At 44.6% G+C, this 18,862-nt stretch overlaps 1 protein-coding gene across 7 annotated transcripts in view; it reads right to left on the bottom strand.

Moving 5' to 3' along the window:
* The window catches only part of abcc3 (ATP-binding cassette, sub-family C (CFTR/MRP), member 3), a 183,552-nt gene that overhangs the window by 82,860 nt on the left and 81,830 nt on the right, over nt 1-18,862 (bottom strand). For all 7 annotated transcript variants that reach the window (XR_005457913.1, XM_038776532.1, XM_038776531.1 and 4 more), the window contains exons 7-12: nt 15,246-15,377; nt 11,912-12,130; nt 11,370-11,547; nt 4,845-5,006; nt 4,610-4,702; nt 3,879-4,082 (exon numbers count right to left, since the gene is read on the bottom strand). Coding sequence is in view for 6 of the 7 variants with exons in the window: in XM_038776532.1 (XP_038632460.1) it covers nt 3,879-4,082; nt 4,610-4,702; nt 4,845-5,006; nt 11,370-11,547; nt 11,912-12,130; nt 15,246-15,377 (988 nt within the window). In the remaining variant the exon portion in view is untranslated. The remainder of the gene's footprint in view (nt 1-3,878; nt 4,083-4,609; nt 4,703-4,844; nt 5,007-11,369; nt 11,548-11,911; nt 12,131-15,245; nt 15,378-18,862) is intronic.

Here is an 18,862-nt window from a genome sequence, read left to right as displayed (position 1 = left end):
TCAACACTACCATCATCACAGTTCTCAATCTTTTTTTTAAAAACTGAGAGTACCCAATTCATTTTTTCCAATTAAGGGGCAATTTAGTACGGCAAATCCACCTACCCTGCACAGCTTTGGGTAGTGGGGGTGAGAGCCAAACAGACAAGGGGAGAATGTGCAAACTCCACACGGACAGTGACAGGGCCGGGATCGAACCTGGGACCTCGGCGCCATGAGGCAGCAGGGCTAACCACTGTGCCACCGTGCTGCCCCCACAGTTCTCAATCTTTACAAGTTTAGCATCATCTGAAAATTTTGAGATTTGTGTCCTGTACACAAAATCATGCCAGGTACACCAGTCTAAGTCATTAATATACATCAGGAAAAGCAATGGTCTCCTGTACCCTGGGGAACTCCACTACAATCCTCCTTCCATTAACCATTAATCTCTGTTTCCTCCCACTTAGCCAATTTTGTATCCATGTTGCGACTTGCCCATGAGCTTTAACTTTGCTCACAGCTCTATTGGGAGGTACTGTATGAAATACCTTTTAGCAGTTTGTGTACAACACATCAACAGCATTGCTCTCATTAACAATTTCTGTTACCTCTTCAAAAAAATCCAATAAGTTAAATATGATTTTCCGTTGAGAAATCCACGCTGACTCCTTAATTAATCCGCATTTGTCTGTAGCCACCTGGGGTGGTCACGTCCCAATTACAAAATGGACATTTTGCAAAGAATGAAGGGAAAAATGGACAATGCTGAGAAAGCAAGCAGGTGCAAGGTTTGTCTGTTGATTGGAGCTGTAGCTCCCAGACAAGCCCGATACTGCAAAACCATTACCATACTAATGAGCCATCTCCGGGGACAAAACAGTAACATTTAAGTAAACAATACTAAAGCAGAAACCCCAGTACCAGAGGAGACTAGAACAAAGCAGGCCAACGGTCACCTAGGGCCCACCCAGCAATCAGGGCAGCCACCCCTTTATTGGAGGAAATCGATACCAATGATCAGGATATGGTCCAATTAATTGGGACTAAGTTCAAGGCCCGCCCAAAAGCGTGTGAAACCCCTTTGGGTATAAGAAGAAGCCTCCAAGAGAGAATCGCTCTCTTGGCCTTGGCTCTCAGTGAGGAGAGACCTGACTAGGAGCTGCACCAGAATAAGTAAGTCCAAAGTCAATGCACGCTACGAGATAGACGCTCCGAGCTACTATTCCGGACCAGCTCAACCCCAGCAGCCTCAGAACCAGACAACGGCCATTGTTCCTCTGACTGAGTGGGCACCCGAAGCTAAGTATAGGCTTTAGTAGTAGTGATAGTTTAGTTGGTAGAGTTTGTGCATGAGTATAATTGACTGTGTGTGTAAATAAACGAGCATTGATTTTGAACTTACTAACTGGTGTATCTAATCTCGGATCAGTATTCGGTTTTGAAACTTGTGGCGGCATCGAAAGATACCTGGCGACTCTTGAGCAAACGTAATTAGAATTCAGGAAGGCGACCGTATTAACCGCCATAAACAGAGCCAATTAAAGAGAGAACACAACGAGCAACATGTCCATGTGACTATTAATTTTGTCCTGAGTTAAGTCTAACCGATTCTCCATGATCGACTGGCCTGTAGTTGCTGGGCTGATCTTTACACCCTTTTTCGAACAAGGGTGTAACATTTGCAATTCTCCAGTCCTCTGGCAGCATCCTGGGTCTGAGGGAGACTGAAATATCGTGGTCGGAGCCTCCACAATTTCCACCGGTTGCCAGTTGGCCAATCGAACCGACTTCCTCCGAAACCGGTTCCCAAGATTCACTTTTTGTCATAGACGTTACAGTACAGAAGGAGGCCATTCAGCCCATTGAGTCTGCACCGGCTCTTGGAAAGAGCACCCTACCAAAGCCCACACCTCCACCCTATCCCCATAACCCAGTAACCCCACCCAACACTAAGGGCAATTTTGGATACTACGGGCAATTTATCATGGCCAATCCACCTAACCTGCACATCTTTGGACTGTGGGAGGAAACCGGAGCACCCGGAGGAAACCCACGCACACACGGGGAGAACGTGCAGACTCTGCACAGACAGTCACCCAAGCCGGGAATCGAACCTGGGACCCTGGAGCTGTGATGCATTTCACAGTGCGAAGCACTTGGCACAGACGAGTTTGGGTTCTCCTCTCCACAATACAAAACCTAGGAACACACTCTCCTGGGAAGCACTCTTCTGCTTAAAAGCACACTGGGTCCACAGACCAAAAATAACAACATAAAAAGAAATGGGAACAAAGGAAATAAACAGGAAGGACACTTACAATCCACACCCCAAGTAACAGGATGGACTCTCCAGTTTATGTCCGCAGTGTGATTTCTGTCAGAGTAAGGGCTGCCGCTCACTTAGAGTCCCACGTTGATTAGTTTGTCTCTTTAATAATTATGGATCCGAGGCTCCACCTCCATCTTGATTTGCTTCCTATCCACCACCAGCTGTATAAATAAGCCCTGTTCACTCCTCATCAACATTAAACATGTTGTACATTTGCTCCTCTGTCGCCCTGAGCTTTCCACTTGGGGCTTCCTCAAATTTAAATTTTCTTACTCAGCCTCTGCCCTGCATTTCTTTGCTAAATGCACCTTCTTGTTGCATCGTTGACAAAACAGTGTCCAGAAACCTGCATTGATTCACATAGTGTGGCCCTCCACACCTGAAATACTCCACTGCTTGAACTTTTATTCCTGGATGTATCATTTTGTAATTGATGCCACGCCCCCTGCCTGGGCACCACCATTAGCCGGAATGTGTCTGGCATTACCGGCAACCATTTCTAAGCCCTGAGCAATTTCTAGAGCCTTTTTGAAGGTAAGTGTTGTCTCATTCAATTGCCAACGCTGAACGCGGTCTTTGTTAATGCCACAGACCAGCATATTTCTTAGCATATCTTCCAAAACTTCACCGAAATCAGCGTTCTGAAAGCTGCCGTAATTCTGCCACCAAATTAGCAACTGGTTGACCTGCTTTTTGAAAATGGCTATGAAATCTGAATCTTTGAACAATCAAGAGTACTTCAGATAACGTTGATTCTGGACCAGAGTGACTAAGGCTTCAAATGAGAGTCTTCCGTAGCGTGGCCAGATTCCTTATCAACTTACAAGTCCTCGCCCCAAGAGAATCGCACGCTGCTTCGCCACATCTTCGATGCCATTTACGACAAAGTACGGCAGCCTCTCCACGTATTCTGCTCATTAAACTCTCCAACTGCTCTGAACAGACATGGTGCTGCTAATTTGAAATTCTGTCGAATAAACCCACAATGAAAACTAGCTACTCAATGAATTCAGCCCCGTGTTGCCTCACTGAACAAAAATCTTTGTTTCCTTTGCGTGCCGTTTTCTCCTCATCACCAAAAAGGTGGTAACTTGAGACCGCAAAGAAAGTAGCCGAATGCTACTTTTTGAAAGAAGGGACTTCTTTATATAAATATGTTTAACAATTACAGTAGTAACTACAAAAACAGGAACTTTAGTAAAACGCGTTTGGCTTGCAGGAACTTCTTACAGACAGCAAAAAGCCCACCCAAAGCTCGCACATGATCAGAACTCGCAACAAATGCCAGTAAAAATTCCACAGACAAAGAGCACTGTCATTTTGTAACAACCTTCTTTCTTGGTAAAGATAGATGCAAAATATGAATTTAATATGAGGCCCACTCTTGCCCCAATAAAGTTGGCTTTCACCATTTAATTGCTCTGGATTGTTCCAAGCTTCTTTTCCATAGCCAACCTTAACGTTATGATACAATGATCACTGTCCCCTAAACATTCTCCTACTGAGCCTGATTCACTTGGCCCAGCTCATACCCAATGCACAGGGTTAGAAAGGAGAGGGTACTCACAAGGAAGGGGGCTGTTGTCCAAGTAAAGGTGGAGAGGGCATTGAGGTAGGCAGCTTTCTTCAGGATATTGAGTTCTTTCTGACGAATGGCCAGAACCTTCTGCTCAAAGGACTTTTCCCAGGCATATAACTTCAGCACCTTAATGCCATTCAGGATTTCGTTCATCAGCTTAATCCGGGAATCTTTGTGCTGCATCTGTTGCACCTGCAATACACAAGTTGGCGTAATCACATTACAGGCATGAGAGAGGGCAGGGCACACGCGAGGGTACATCCTGGGCAAGAGTGTGCAAATGGGTCACCCGGTCTGCACCAGGATATGGGAGAATCACTTGGCCTGAGTGAGGGGGAGGGTGGGTCACGGTTTTATGGAATGCACTGCCTTGGAGGGTGGTAGAGACGGGTACCTGAATGAGCACTTGGCACGTCATAACATTCAAGGCTATGGACTAAGTACTGGCAAATGGGATTTGGTAGATGGATCGGGTGTTTTCCATGTGTCAGTGCAGACTCGATGGGCACTGTATTTTCTGTGATTCTGTGACCTGAAGGAAAGAGTGAGGGAGTAAATAAGAGTAAAGAGAGAAAGAGTGAGGTTTAAGGAGAAACATTGAGAGAATAAATGGGCAAGTGAAAGGTTGATAAATAATAGATGGAGAAGTATTTGGGAGTGAAGGAATGAAGGAGGGGAAACGATTAAGGAAAGTAGGAGTGAAGAAGTATCTCACATACCTGAAAGCTTCGGCTTTTCATGGCAATTACCGCGTTGAATGGGATCAGTAGAACCATCACTGCAACGCCAGCCAGAACAGAAGGACCCAGGTACTGGGAAAGGAGGCAGAAACCACATTAGTGCTCCCGTCTCTCTACTGATCAAACTCCAAACATCAGCTCTTGGCTGCGTGTCTGTCCATCTCAACACCACCAGATGTTAGCATTTCAAAATGAGAATTGGGAAAGGAGGTACCTGCCACAGGAAGTAGAGAGCTAAACAGATCTGGAGTGGAGCGGACCACAGCATGTTCAGGAAGCCAGTGAGATCCATGAATCTCTGAGCATCCACTGACATCAAGTTCACAATCTCGCCAACAGTGGATGAACGCTTGGCTGAGTTGGTGATGACCAGAGACTGAAAAATAAAATTCAGATAATCACACACTTGAGTTCTTCATATTTAGTACCTCGCCATAATCACAACTCTCCCTTTCGGAGGGCACCAACTCTCAGAGAATCCTTACAGCAGGAAGGCCATTCAGCCCATCATGTGTGTGCTGTCGCTTCTAAGGAGCAATTCAGGTCCAGCCACTCCCTGATCCTCTCCCCATGTATCTACACATTCCACCGTTCAAAACTAAATTCGCAATATCTGAAAATGTAGGAACATTTACACCTCAAAAGGCGACGACTCTGCTTATTGTGTCTCTGATAAACAAGCCTCCCCAGCCCCATTTTCTAGCACTTGGCCTGTAGCCCTGGAGGTTCCTGGACTTCAGGTGCACATGCAGACACCTTTGAAACGAGCTGAGCGTTTCTGCTTCTATTACCCTTTTAGGTGATGAGTTCCAGACCCCTACCACCCTCTGGGTGAAAAACCTCTTCTGAATCTCCCCTCGAATCCTTCTACCAATCAGTGTAAATCTATGCCCCCTCGTCATTGAACCCACTCCTTCCCATCCAATCTATCCTGGCTCCTCATGACCTTGTATAAACCCCCCTCAAGCTCTGCTCCAAGGAAAATAACCCCAGCCTATTCAATCTTTCCTCATGTCTTAAATTTACCGATGCTGGCAACATTTTCGCAAATCTTCATTGTACCTTTTCTAGTGCAATTACATTCATTCTGTAATGATGTGACCACAACTGTGGACAGTTGTAGCCCAACTAGAGTTTTATATAGTTCTAGCATAACCTCCCTGCTCTTATATTCTAAGCCTCGTCTAATAAATGAAAAGATTCCATCTACCTTCATAATCACCTATCGACCTGCCTAAGCAACAATAATATGATGCATATTTCATACTCATAATGTGGTCCGTCCACAAGCTTTACTATCCCACATATTACAAATGAAAGTCGCCATAGTCCGCCATGACCCATAGGCTGCTCTCTCATTTAGAGAAAGAGAGCTGACTGGTGGCGATTTAACCTGAGAATCACACCTTAGGCGAGGGCCAAGGTTTGAGAAGATTTCATGAAAGCTTCATGAATAACCTCAGCCAGTTCCGGAATCGAACCCGCGGTGTTGCTGTCAATTCGCAACACCAACCAATCATCCAGCCAACTGAGGCAGCCGACCCCAAACCCCGGCTCTGAATAAGGGCATAAAGTAAACATAAAAAGTCATTGTAGCTGAGCACAGTCACATTCCAAAGGATCAAAGGTTGTATTCCTTTCATCATCTGAAAGTGTTGAGGCTACTGGGCGGGAATCTATTGCCAGTTTTAAAACTCTAGTTTCATTACTTACTGGAGAAGTTAACATTTTCAGTTCATACTGTGGGAAACAAGCTGCCAATTCTATCAGATTCTGCAAGGACACCATCAGCCAGTGGGGACCAGCTTCCAGCCATAAAATCTGCAGGTGTTAAAACTCACCGTCTGTTCTACAATGTGTGACAGTGTGCCTTGCAATGGCTCCAGGGTGCCTGCCAATAACAGCAGGGATAGGTGATGGATAGCATCCATACCTCGAGAGGAGACATTAAACAGCAGGAGGGAAGGTGATTGATAGCTACACCCCAGATATCAGGCCACTGAAATCACTAATAGCAAGACAACATAGGTGCCTTTGTAATGATCGGATTGCTCAATTGAGCTTGTGGACCTTCAATGTGATGGTTAATTATTCTCATATATTCTGCATAATGTAAGCTTAACTAATAGTCATGATTGGACATAGATAACTAGTAATAAATTATTGGCACATGCGAACTTGTTGTAACCGAATCTCAAATGATATCTGTTTGTAACATTCTTGAATCTGTGCTCAATGGCATCCCAATTTGAAATGCTAACAGCCCCTGCTATAGCTTGTAATACAGGACTAGTCTTACTCCAAGAGTCTTGGTCTGGTTTCTCATGATTGGAAGCGACACTAAGTGGATTAGCTGTAAGTTTCAGTTTGGTAGTAGTAGTTTGGTAGTAGTGTGGTAGTAGAGAATGGTTGTCCCGGCTGTGCGCAGGAACAAGACCTCAGTTTGGCGAGTATTAACTTTGATTAGACTCCTGGCTGGGTGCTGCCGAACAGCTGGTGGATCCGAACTCAGAGTAAACCCGACCAGATTAAGGGAGTGTGTGAAAGAGTGAGAGAGGTGCATCTCTCGCGAGGCCCCAAGGGAGTGACCTCCATTCCCTGAAGCTTCTTTCCAGGGTTGTGGGGGGAGCGAAGTGTATTCTGTGAAGCTCTGCCTAGAGGAAGGGAGGAAGCAATGTAAACTTGGTGAACCTCCTCCCACGCAGGAGCAGGAGGTCAGAGTGGTGACGGTTCCTGTGGAAGGATGCCCCGAATTCACACAAATTGTCTCGATTTGTTTTTCTATAGATCTTCCATCGCTGTTAAGATGCTGTCTGGTCTCCTGACTGGGAATAGCAAAATAAAATAGATGTGTCTGAGCCAGGAAAACTAAACCCGAAACGGTAGAATCATCCTAATTGATAAAATGTAAAAACAGGGTGATTTCCAACAAACACTTCAGCTGTGTAGTTAAAACAAGGGCTGTAAATTTCAAACACGCTCTTTCAGGAGTATAAAGGCATGGCGGTCCCCTCACTGCGGTGGCTGACTCCTCCCACACAGCTATCACAAAATTGATAAAATAATTGATTAAGTTGTAAATGAAATACAACTTTATGTTAAAAAGCTGTTGAATTCAGTTCTGAGTCACAGTCAGAGAGAAGCTTGCTGTTTGGCAGCAATCCAATTTGAACCTTCAAACATTTGAATTAAGAAACTTCAAATTTATTTTAAACTTGGTTAAGTAAGAAAATTGAAATTGGTTTAAAGAAAAAAGTATATATGGGAAAAAAAGAAATTGGAGCAGAAAAGTTAATTGATTTGTTTTTAAATTGCCCACAAACTGGTGCGTCGATGATTACATGTGTCTAAGCTATGTGACAGAAGGTTTAACTCAATGGCACCAGTTAAATTGGAAAGTTTAAGCATACTCTAGCGAAATTTGGAACAAATGTGAGAATTTTGTGTTATCAAAATCGCTCCCAGATAGGAGAACAAAGATTTTGCAGATGGTAACGTGTTTGGGTGAGAATGCTTCTGAGATTTGAATTTAATAAAGAATAGGTGATGCCTATGAAATCGGTTGTTGGAAATTGGCTTAAACGTAGCAATAAATAAATAAATAAATGAATTAAATAAATAATAAAGTTTTTTCATGAAGGAGAATGAAGGAACTTGTTTATTATTTTAACTAAGAGATTGTGAGCTTGCAGTAAGAATTTGCAACAGCGACAGAAGGCTGATGATTAACTGTTTGAAGTTTATGAGCAGTGGGAATAGGGGTGTTTAATTTGTTTTACGTGATGTTCATATATTTGTGTTACGAGTGTTTTGGGCTACGTTTGTTAAGGTTCATCTCTCTGGGGAGTTAACCTTGTCTGAACTTTTTAATTAAAGATGGAAGTTTACAACAGAACCACAGGGACACTTAAGTAAAGCATTGTGGTCATTGTTGCTTCAAAGCACTGGATACGTTTTGCTGCTTGTGTATGAATGATATACATGTTGTCTGTTTCAAGCGTTAATGTTTTCTGTCTGATATTGTGATTTTTGAGATCATGGGATAGCATGGTGGCACAGTGGTTAGCACTGCAGCCTCACAGCACCAGAGACCCAGGTTCAATTCCCGTCTTGGTCACTGTGCGGAGTCTGCACGTTCTTCCCGTATCTGCGTGGGTTTTCTCCGGGTGTTCTGGTTTCCTCCCACAAGTCCCAAAAGACACGCTTGTTAGGTGAATTGGACATTCTGAATTCTCCTGGTGTACCCGAACAGGCGCCGGAATGTGGAGACTAGGGGATTTTCACAGTAACTTCATTGCAGTGTTAATGTAAGTCTATTTGTGACAATAAAGATTATTATTATTGTCCTGCGCTATGTTGAGAAATAGATCTCTAATACAACCTTTGAATCGATGAGAATGGCTTACCAGGCCATGGCAAAGAATCCATGTCAATTACGCGGGACCAATCAAAAGACACATGTTTTGAGTGATGCGCATTCGAAGTGGCCAGAAGTTGCCATTGTAAAATCAACAATTATGGAACAGACCATCAAATGTTTGGCGAGATATTTGCAAGATTCAGGCAACCTGAACAACTCGTGAGCAATAATGGTACTCAATTCACATCAGCCGAATTAGAGAACTACCTACAGAGGTTTGGCACCCACCAAATCAAAGCTGCCTCCTATCCAGCTACCAACTGTTTAGCTGAATGTTTCGTACAATCGCTCAAACGTGCAGTGAAGGTTTTGAGGGATAGACTCTACCCAAAATCATCAATAACTTTCTAATGACACACTGAAACACTGCGCACTAAACAACACAAAGCTCACCAGCCAAACATAGAACATACAGTGCTGAAGGAGGCCATTCGGCCCATCAAGTCTGCACCGACCCACTTAAGCCCTCACTTCCACCCTATCCCCGTAACCCAATACCCCTCCTAATCTTTTTGGTCATTAAGGGAAATTTATCTTGGCCAATCTACCTAACCTGCACATCTTTGGACTGTGGGAGGAAACCGGAGCACCCGGAGGAAACCCACGCAGACACGGGGAGAACGTGCAGACTCCACACAGACAGTGGCCCAGCCGGGAATCGAACCTGGGACTCTGGCGCTGTTAAGCCACAGTGCTATCCACTTGTGCTACTGTGCAGCCCAATTGTTCAAATAATAATAATAATCGACACCTATCACTTGATAATTTAATACCTATAGATATTTTGTCACCCTGTTCATTCTGCATATTAAAAGCTTAATTTAAAAAAAAACCCCACCCCTTTAAAATCAGTGCTCCCATTATAAACCGTTAAATTAGTAAAACAGTCTATACTGTCTAATATCTATACTGAGCTCTTTGGCAACTTCCTCTAAAGACACAAAATTCCTAAACTTTGGTTAAAATCTACAAAACCTGAAGTCCTAAAGGTTAAGAGAGCGACAACTCTGAATTGTTTCATCTCATCAACCTCATAGGTCTAGATCGAGGCATTAGAACAGGTGGGTGTTACCAGGTGTCACTCCCAGGTAACCATTACACAAACAATATTTTACGTTAAAAGTCGACACTTAACAAGGATATTGTTTAACCGGTTAGAATCCCACCCGGAATGACCATCCTCATTGGTGTAGCCCATCGTTTTCTTCAAGTAATCCCTAATTTCTCCACCTGTAGAGAAAATGGTTTCTGCAAATTAACGCCAAGGGTTGATTTTGCTGCGTTCGGAGTTGGCAGACCATCTGAGGTTTAGGAAACTAGTTGACAACAACAGCAATAGCAGTTATTTGTCTCGACACACTTATACCTCAAGGCAACATTTCCAGGATCACCACTTGAAAGTCCCGATGTGACGCGGGTTAAAAAAAAAACTAAAAAAATACCCAAGTTATACTTTCTCAGGGGTCTGTGGACATTCACTCCCAAGGTCCCTCACTTCCTCTACATCTCTCAGTGTCGCATTTATTTATAATCCTTTGCCTTGTTTGACCTCCCCAAAAGTATCAGCTCACACTTCTTCAGATTTAGTTCTATTTGTCACTTTTCTCCCACCTGACCAGTCCATTGAGACCTTCCTGCAGCGATTATCCTCACTATCAACCATTCGGCCAATTTTTGTGTCATCTGAAAACTTCTTAATTATGCCCCCTACATTTTAAGTCCAAATCATTAATATATCCCACAAAACGAAGAGGACCCTGCACGGAGCCCTCTGAAACTCAACTGAAAACAGCTTTCCAGTCTCAAAAACACCCATCAAACATCACACTCTGTATCGAGGGGTTCTACAGGCATCAACACTCACTGAAGCAATTAAAAAGATAAAAAGACTTGCAATTATACAGCACCTTTCATGACCAAAGAACCTTCCAAAGCACTTTACAGTCAATGACATACATTGAAAAGATTTTAGAAAACATGATGGCCAATCTATGCATAGCAAGATCCCACAACAGCAATGTGATAATGACCAGGTAATCTGTCAACAGGATGTTAAGTACTGGGGCAAAAGCCTGGTCCCTTGCTAACCCTGTGCATCATCTGCTGAGTTGAGTAGAAGTCACTAGAGGTTATTCGTGGGCCCCACTGGATTTTTCTGATAGGTCCACAGATTCATTTTTTCCACCTTCTTATTTCCTTATTCCTCAGCTCGAGTTTAAAATTGTAAACTGGTCAATATGGAACTTGAATTCTGTTCTCTGGATTATTAGCCCAGCAAAATAATCATTGCAACACATAAGCAAGCTGTGGCTCTCTCACCTTGCGGTATATGGCTCCAACAATTGCAGTCCGGAGTCGCATGCCAGTTACAAAGCAATATTGGAAGTGCTGATGCAGGATGATAGTTTGCACGGCAGCAGATAAGAACATCAAGATTGAGATGCTGTAACCCCACCAGGTCTTAGCTTCTGGGTTATTAATGAAGGAAATCAACATGCTGGAAGTGAAAAAAAACAGGAGTGCGTCAGGAACTGAAGCAGAATTGGCAACTGCAGAACAGGAGCAATCAGCTCGCCTTCCCGTTACATAGACAATACTTATTTGAAGCTAAAGGCAACCGAGTTCCTTTGTCAACCTCTTCACTCAATGAAAAACAGAAGTTGGGGTCTGGCATCCGCTTTACACCCCAAATGTAACATGATGGGGTTGAAATGTACTCTGGGCTGAACCCCGCAGTTTACTGTTGGGGGTGGGGTGGGGAAGCAGGTTAAAATTGAACCCTGTCTTTTAGGCAGGGTCTTAGGAGAATTTACAATCTGAAGGACATTTAACAAACTCCCTTCACTATATAAACTTCGTACTTGAGAAGTTGGGGATTGACGAAAGACAACAAGTCCTGGCATAGCTTCAGTGCCGATCCCAAAAGGAAGTACGGCCCAAAGGTTTTGCACAGAGCGATGAGGAACGAAGGCTGCTTCTGGTCCTCCTTGTTGTGAAACATCACCTCAGCTTCATCAGGTTCCCCCTCCTTGATGTCATATGGGCTTGATGGGCATTTAGTATAAAACACCTCCTGTTTCCTGGTAAAGGGGAGACATAAAACATGTAATTACTCACTGCTGGTCAACATCAAATCACAAATCATCAACCATGCACAATCCCTAGATTAGACTCCAGTCTATAACTCTCTCCCGGGTATCCATACCCCGGAACCCCTCGATTAGATTCCAGTCTGTAACTCACTCCCGGGTATCTGTTATTCTATATATAAACCATCCCGAACCCCTCGATTAGATTCCAGTCTGTAACTCACTCCCGGGTATCTGTTATTCTATATATAAACCACCTCGAACCCCTCAATTAGATTCCAGTCTGTAACTCACTCCCGGGTATCTGTTATTCTATATATAAACCACCCCGAACCCCTCGATTAGATTCCAGTCTGTAACTCACTCCCGGGTATCTGTTATTCTATATATAAACCACCCCGAACCCCTCAATTAGATTCCAGTCTGTAACTCACTCCCGGGTATCTCTTATTCTATATATAAACCACCCCGAACCCCTCGATTAGATTCCAGTCTGTAACTCACTCCCAGGTATCTGTTATTCTATATATAAACCATCCCGTACCCCTCGATTAGATTCCAGTCTGTAACTTACTCCCGGGTATCTGTTATTCTTTATATAAACCACCCCGAACCCCTCGATTAGATTCCAGTCTGTAACTCACTCCCGGGCATGTGTTATTCTATATATAAACCATCCCGAACCCCTCGATTAGATTCCAGTCTGTAACTCACTGCTGGGTATCTGGTATTCTATATATAAGCCACCCTGACCACCTCAATTAGATTCCAGTCTGTAACTCACTCCCGGGTATCTGTTATTCTATATATAAACCACCCTGACCCCCTCAATTAGATTCCAGTCTGTAACTCACTCCCGGGTATCTGTTATTCTATATATAAACCATCCCAAACCCCTCGATTAGATTCCAGCCTGTAACTCACTCCCGGGTATCTGTTATTCTATATATAAACCACCCCGAACCCCTCGATTAGGTTCCAGTCTGTAACTCACTCCCGGGTATCTGTAATTCTGTATATAAACCATCCCGAACCCCTCGATTAGATTCCAGTCTGTAACTCACTCTCGTGCATCTGTTATTCTACATATAAACCACCCCGAACCCCTCGATTAGATTCCAGTCTGTAACTCACTCTCGGGTATCTGTTATTCTATATATAAACCACCCCGAACCCCTCGATTAGATTCCAGTCTGTAACTCACTCCCGGGTATCTGGTATTCTATATATAAGCCACCCTGACCACCTCGATTAGATTCCAGTCTGTAACTCACTCCCGGGTATCTGTTATTCTTTATATAAACCATCCCGAACCCCTCGATTAGATTCCAGTCTGTAACTCACTCCCGGGTATCTGTTATTCTTTATATAAACCATCCCGAACCTCTCGATTAGATCCCAGTCTGTAACTCACTCCCAGGTATCTGTTATTCTTTATATAAACCACCCTGAACCCCTCGATTAGATTCCAGTCTGTAACTCACTCCCTGGTATCTGTTATTCTTTATATAAACCATCCCGAACCCCTCGATTAGATTCCAGTCTGTAACTCACTCCCGGGTATCTGTTATTCTATATATAAACCACCCCAAACCCCTCGATTAGATTCCAGTCTGTAACTCACTCCCGGGTATCTGTAATTCTGTATATAAACCACCCCAAACCCTTCGATTAGATTCCAGTCTGTAACTCACTCCCGGGTATCTGTTATTCTATATATAAACCACCCTGACCCCCCATCGATTAGATTCCAGTCTGTAACTCACTCCCGGGTATCTGTTATTCTATATATAAACCATCCCGAACCCCTCGATTAGATTCCAGTCTGTAACTCACTCCCGGGTATCTGTTATTCTATATATAAACCACCCTGACCCCCTCAATTAGATTCCAGTCTGTAACTCACTCCCGGGTATCTGTTATTCTATATATAAACCATCCCAAACCCCTCGATTAGATTCCAGCCTGTAACTCACTCCCGGGTATCTGTTATTCTATATATAAACCACCCCGAACCCCTCGATTAGGTTCCAGTCTGTAACTCACTCCCGGGTATCTGTAATTCTGTATATAAACCATCCCGAACCCCTCGATTAGATTCCAGTCTGTAACTCACTCTCGTGCATCTGTTATTCTACATATAAACCACCCCGAACCCCTCGATTAGATTCCAATCTGTAACTCACTCTCGGGTATCTGTTATTCTATATATAAACCACCCCGAACCCCTCGATTAGATTCCAGTCTGTAACTCACTCCCGGGTATCTGGTATTCTATATATAAGCCACCCTGACCACCTCGATTAGATTCCAGTCTGTAACTCACTCCCGGGTATCTGTTATTCTTTATATAAACCATCCCGAACCCCTCGATTAGATTCCAGTCTGTAACTCACTCCCGGGTATCTGTTATTCTTTATATAAACCATCCCGAACCTCTCGATTAGATCCCAGTCTGTAACTCACTCCCAGGTATCTGTTATTCTTTATATAAACCACCCTGAACCCCTCGATTAGATTCCAGTCTGTAACTCACTCCCTGGTATCTGTTATTCTTTATATAAACCATCCCGAACCCCTCGATTAGATTCCAGTCTGTAACTCACTCCCGGGTATCTGTTATTCTATATATAAACCACCCCAAACCCCTCGATTAGATTCCAGTCTGTAACTCACTCCCGGGTATCTGTAATTCTGTATATAAACCACCCCAAACCCTTCGATTAGATTCCAGTCTGTAACTCACTCCCGGGTATCTGTTATTCTATATATAAACCACCCTGACCCCCCATCGATTAGATTCCAGTCTGTAACTCACTCCCGGGTATCTGTTATTCTATATATAAACCATCCCGAACCCCTCGATTAGATTCCAGTCTGTAACTCACTCCCGGGTATCTGTTATTCTATATATAAACCATCCCGAACCCCTCGATTAGATTCCAGTCTGTAACTCACTCCCGGGTATCTGTTATTCTATATATAAACCATCCCGAACCCCTCGATTATATTCCAGTCTGTAACTCACTCCCGGGTATCTGATATTCTACCTTTATGCCACTTGTTGGCAGTAAGAGTGGGGGTGATGTGGTGGGGTTATTGTTACCTTCTTGCTTTCAGCTTCTCTTTTTCCCACTCTTCAAGTAATTTCGGCACCACAACATCCGACCGGTCGTCTTTGTTTAATGACCAGAGATCTTTGTCCTCCAGGGGGTGCTTGTAACCCTGCATTGCCATTCTGTGGATAGTGTGATAGAGAGAGAGGGAGAGAGTGTGTGATTGTTTGCAGACTTGAGTAGGCACACACTGAACATTACCCAACTACAGTCGATTCCTACCAAGACTGATTTCAAATAGCTGAATATTCACCATTAAATTGGCCCTTCGTGCTGAGAGGGTCTGACCCTCCCCTGAACTGGATCAGTGTAACTAGAGTGATGTCCAGCCAGGCTCAGTGACCTCCTTCACAGAGATATGGCTGAGCGACAGATCAGCAACCCAACCTTGAAACATGGACAGGATCCTGGGCTGCTACATACACATTCCTGATCTCCGGAGACAAGAGAAAGACGTTTTTAACTGTCTGTTTATCCTGGCAGCTCACATGCACCTCCTTGCTAGCAGCATCCAAACTGACCTGCTGACCGACCAGCCCAATTAATGGTCTGTACAAACAACTTGCATTAAAACATCATTTTTCACGTAAAATAACCTGTCTCAAAATAATTCCTAGGAGCATTGTCAAACACAATATGGCCCTCGTCCACATAAAGAGATGTTAGGTCAGGTCAAAGAGGTAGGTTTTAAGAAGCATCTTAAAGGAGGAGAGAGTGGAGAGAGTTGGAGGTGGAATTCCGGAGCTTCAGGCCCTGGCAACGCGGCACGGTAACCAATGGTGGAGCAACTAAATATTTAGGATGTGCAAGGAGGCAGAATGGAGCAGTGATCTTGAAGGGTCTGGAATGGTTGTACACATCTAAGAACAAAGACAAAGAAAATTACAGCACAGGAACAGGCCCTTCGTCCCTCCCAGCCTGCGCCGATCCAGATCCTTTATCTAAACCTGTCTCCTATTTTCCAAGGTCTACTTCCCTCTGTTCCCGCCCGTTCATATACCTGTCTAGATGCCTCTTAAATGATGCTATCGTACCCGCCTCTACCACCTCCGCTGTAAAGCATTCCAGGCACCCACCACCCTCTGCGTAAAAAACTTTCCACGCACATCTCTCTTAAACTTTCCCCCTCTCACCTTGAAATTGTGACCCCTTGTAATTGACACCCCCACTCTTGGAAAAAGCTTGTTGCTATCCACCCTGTCCATACCTCTCATAATTTTGTAGACCTCAATCAGGTCCCCCCTCAACCTCTGTCTTTCCAACGAAAACAATCCTAATCTACTCAACCTTTCTTCATAGCTAGCACCCTCCATACCAGGCAACATCCTGGTGAACCTCCTCTGCACCCTCTCTAAAGCATCCACATCCTTCTGGTAATGTGGCGACCAGAACTGCACGCAGTATTCCAAATGTGGCCGAACCAAAGTCCTATACAACTGTAACATGACCTGCCGACTCTTTTACTCAATACCCCGTCCGATGAAGGCAAGCATGCTGTATGCCTCTTGACCACTCTATCGACCTGCGTTGCCACCTTCAGGGTACAATGGGCCTGAACTCCCAGATCTCTCTGCACATCAATTTTCCCCAAGACCCTTCCATTGACCATATAGTCCGCTCTTGAATTTGATCTTCCAAAATGCATCACCTCGCATTTGCCTGGATTGAACTCCATCTGCCATTTCTCTGCCCAACTCTCCAATCTATCTATATTTTGTTGTACTCTCTGACAGTCCTCCTCGCTACCTGCAACTCCACCAGGTTTTTAAAAATGCTCTATTCCTTCCTGGGAGGTGAACGTCCGCTGGCTGGACCAGCATTTATTGGTCATCCTGGCTGCCTTGAACTGAATGACCCACTGGCCCATTTCAGAGGACATTTCAGAGTCAACCACATTGCTGCAGGTCTGGAGTCACATGCAAGCCAAGTGAGGATGGCAGATTACCTTCCGTAAGAAACATTAATGATGAGTTTTTATGACAATCGACAATGGTTTCATCGTCATCATTAGACTTGGTTCCAGGTATTACTGGATTCAAATGTCACAATCTGCCGTGGTGGGATTCAAACCCAGGTCCCCACAGCATTACCCTGGGTCTCTTACCCCGTATCCTGAGACTGTGACCATTGTCCTAGACCCCCAGGCAGAGGAAACAACATTCCTGCACCCAGTCTGCCCAGCCCTGCAAGACTTTTAGACATTTCAATGAGATCCCCTCTCATTTTAATTCCAGTGAATATCGGCACAGTCGACCTAATTTCTCCTTGTACGACAATCCTGCCATCCCAGGAATCTCTTTGTGTTCTCCCCGTGTCTGCGTGGGTTTCCTCTGGGTGCTCCGGTTTCCTCCCACAAGCCCCGAAAGACATACTTGTTAGGTGAATTGGACATTCTGAATTCTCCCTCTGTGACCCGAACAGATGCCGGAATGTGGCGACTAGGGGCTTTGCACAGTAACTTCATTGCAGTGTTAATGTAAGCCTCCTTGTGACAATAAAGGTTATTATTATTATAGTAAGAAGTCTTACAACACCAGGTTAAAGTCCAACAGGTTTGTTTCAAACACAAGCTTTCGGAGCACGGCTCCTTCTTCAGGTGAATGGAAAGGCTTGTTCCAGAAATGTTTATATAGACACAGTCAGAGATGCCCCGGAATGCGAGCACCTGCAGGCAATCAAATCATCAAAGATGCAGAGAGAGAGGTAACTCCAGGTTAAAGAGGTGTGAATTGTCCCAAGCCAGTTCAGTCGGTAGGCCTCTGCAAGTCCAGGCTTGTTGGTGGGGGCCGAATGTAATGCGACATGAATCCCAGATCCCGGTTGAGTCCGCATTCATGCGTGCGGAACTTAGCTATAAGTTTTTGCTCAGCAATTTTGCGTTGTCGCGTCTCCTGAAGGCCTCCTTGTAGAATGCTGACCCGGAGATCAGAGGCTGAATGTCCTTGACTGCTGAAGTGTTCCCCAACTGGACCCCATCAGTCTCGCGGCAGATACGGAGGAATTCATCAGGCGAATGAGGCTCCGGGAATTCTTCCACAGACCCCAAGAGGCCGACAGCGAACCCAGGGACACGACCAATGAACCGGAACAGCAGACCGCGAGATCTGCAGTGCAGCAACCGAAAAGGAAAGAGTCAAATTGGACCCCTCCGGAAGGCCGCTGCCCTAGACTCGACATGTATGCTCAAGCCGTCAGAAGTCGTGTCAATGCCAGATTCATCACTCGCAATCACAAGGCAGCCTCAAACGTCACCCAAGCACAACGCAACGCCATCCGCACTCTCAAGACCAACCGCAACATCGTCATCAAACCAGCAGACAAAGGAGGGGCCACCGTCATACTGAACAGAACAGACTACTGCAAAGAAGTATACCGACAACTCGACAACCAGGAACACTACAGGCAGTTACCCGCAGATCCAACCAAGGAACACATCCGCCAACTCAGCAGACTGATCAAGACCTTAGATCCAGACCTTCAGAACACCCTACGTGCTCTCATCCCACGTAATCCCCGCATTGGAGATCTCTACTGCCTCCCGAAAATACACAAGGCCAACACACCAGGCCGTCCTATCGTTTCAGGCAATGGGACCCTGTGTGAGAAC

Source organism: Scyliorhinus canicula, chromosome 18 (assembly GCF_902713615.1).
Source record: "Scyliorhinus canicula chromosome 18, sScyCan1.1, whole genome shotgun sequence".
Taxonomy (NCBI): Eukaryota; Metazoa; Chordata; class Chondrichthyes; order Carcharhiniformes; family Scyliorhinidae; genus Scyliorhinus; species Scyliorhinus canicula.
This window is presented reverse-complemented; position numbering and strand designations above follow the sequence as displayed.